Source organism: Buceros rhinoceros, unplaced genomic scaffold (assembly GCF_000710305.1).
Source record: "Buceros rhinoceros silvestris isolate BGI_N320 unplaced genomic scaffold, ASM71030v1 scaffold23256, whole genome shotgun sequence".
In the NCBI taxonomy this organism is placed as follows: Eukaryota; Metazoa; Chordata; class Aves; order Bucerotiformes; family Bucerotidae; genus Buceros; species Buceros rhinoceros.
Genome location: NW_010419641.1, coordinates 56771 through 57862, shown reverse-complemented (window position 1 = coordinate 57862; position 1092 = coordinate 56771). Strand labels below are relative to the sequence as shown.

Genomic DNA, 1092 nt, shown 5'->3' with positions numbered 1-1092 from the left:
TTTCCCAGTATTTATTTTGAAATGTTAGCGATATCAAAGGCTGTTTTAAAGGTAGAATTCAGCCCAGGTACTTTAAATAACGTTTATGCCTTACCTGGAAAATCATTGTGTATGTGAAATGAAGTATCAGTGCTGGCATAAATAGACTGAAGTAACAGTACACTTCAAGGTAAGTTGAGGAATAGGTAGTTTAGCTCGATCACGATGTGTCAGTTCACAAAAACTGAAACTCTGGGGATGCACACATTGATTTTGACTGGACTTGGACAAAAGCAAATGAAATATTTGTTTACCTGGAATCACTGGATCAATACACCTGTATTTCTGCCCAAATTTACAGCAGAAGCACCTCAGTCTCGCAAGGCTGGGTGGACAGTCACCCTTTCCAGTCAGTGAACACTAGCTGGCAGCAGTGAAAATAATTCCCTTGAGGAATTTACCCCCCCACGCACACTGCCCCCGCCGCGAACAGCCTTCAACCTGCAGAGAGAGCTCCATGAGTACCCTGCAGATAGTAACAAAGCACTAGGTGCTGGGTCCTGTGCAAGCCGTGACGCATCTGTGTGTCTGTATGCGTGTATTTGTGACATTGCTTCTAAAGAGTGCCTCTCGTTTGTGTATGATTTGGGAGGCACCTCAGGAGCGCACAGGACAAGCTGCTTGTCTTGTGCGTGCATTTGTAGGTACAAGTTGCCGTGTGCACAAGAGGCTAACCACTAGAGAAGGAAGACTGGGGGCAGATTCTGCAGGAATGACCCTCTTCGGTGCCTAGCTAGTGTCGAGAAATCTCCTGTATTTGGTTCCTGGTTTCTTGTAAAACAACCTGCTAGAGCTGCTCCACCCCTCTCCCTCTTAGGGTTGCTGCTGCAGGTGTGCCTGTGGGGGTGCGTTGGGCCTGGCTGGGTGTGCCAGAGTCAACCCAGCCCTGGAAACTGGTTTGTCGGGGCCACTGCAAGGCACTTCCCTTGGTGCCCAGACCTAAGAGGGGCCCCTTCCCTTCACTGAGAATGAAGAGGAGCTGAGGGCAGCAATGAAGGGTTTGAGCCGCCTGCTCCGAGCCGGGGAGGATGCCATCCAGGGAGCTGCGGCAGC

At 49.9% G+C, this 1092-nt stretch overlaps 1 protein-coding gene across 1 annotated transcript in view; it reads left to right on the top strand.

Annotated features, from left to right (window-relative positions):
• The first annotated feature begins 1030 nt into the window (after positions 1 to 1030).
• Positions 1031 to 1092, top strand: part of ANKDD1B (ankyrin repeat and death domain containing 1B) — a 27793-nt gene continuing 27731 nt past the window's right edge. Inside the window, exon 1 of the mRNA XM_010139028.1 lies at positions 1031 to 1090. Coding sequence (XP_010137330.1) covers positions 1031 to 1090 — 60 coding nt within the window. The remainder of the gene's footprint in view (positions 1091 to 1092) is intronic.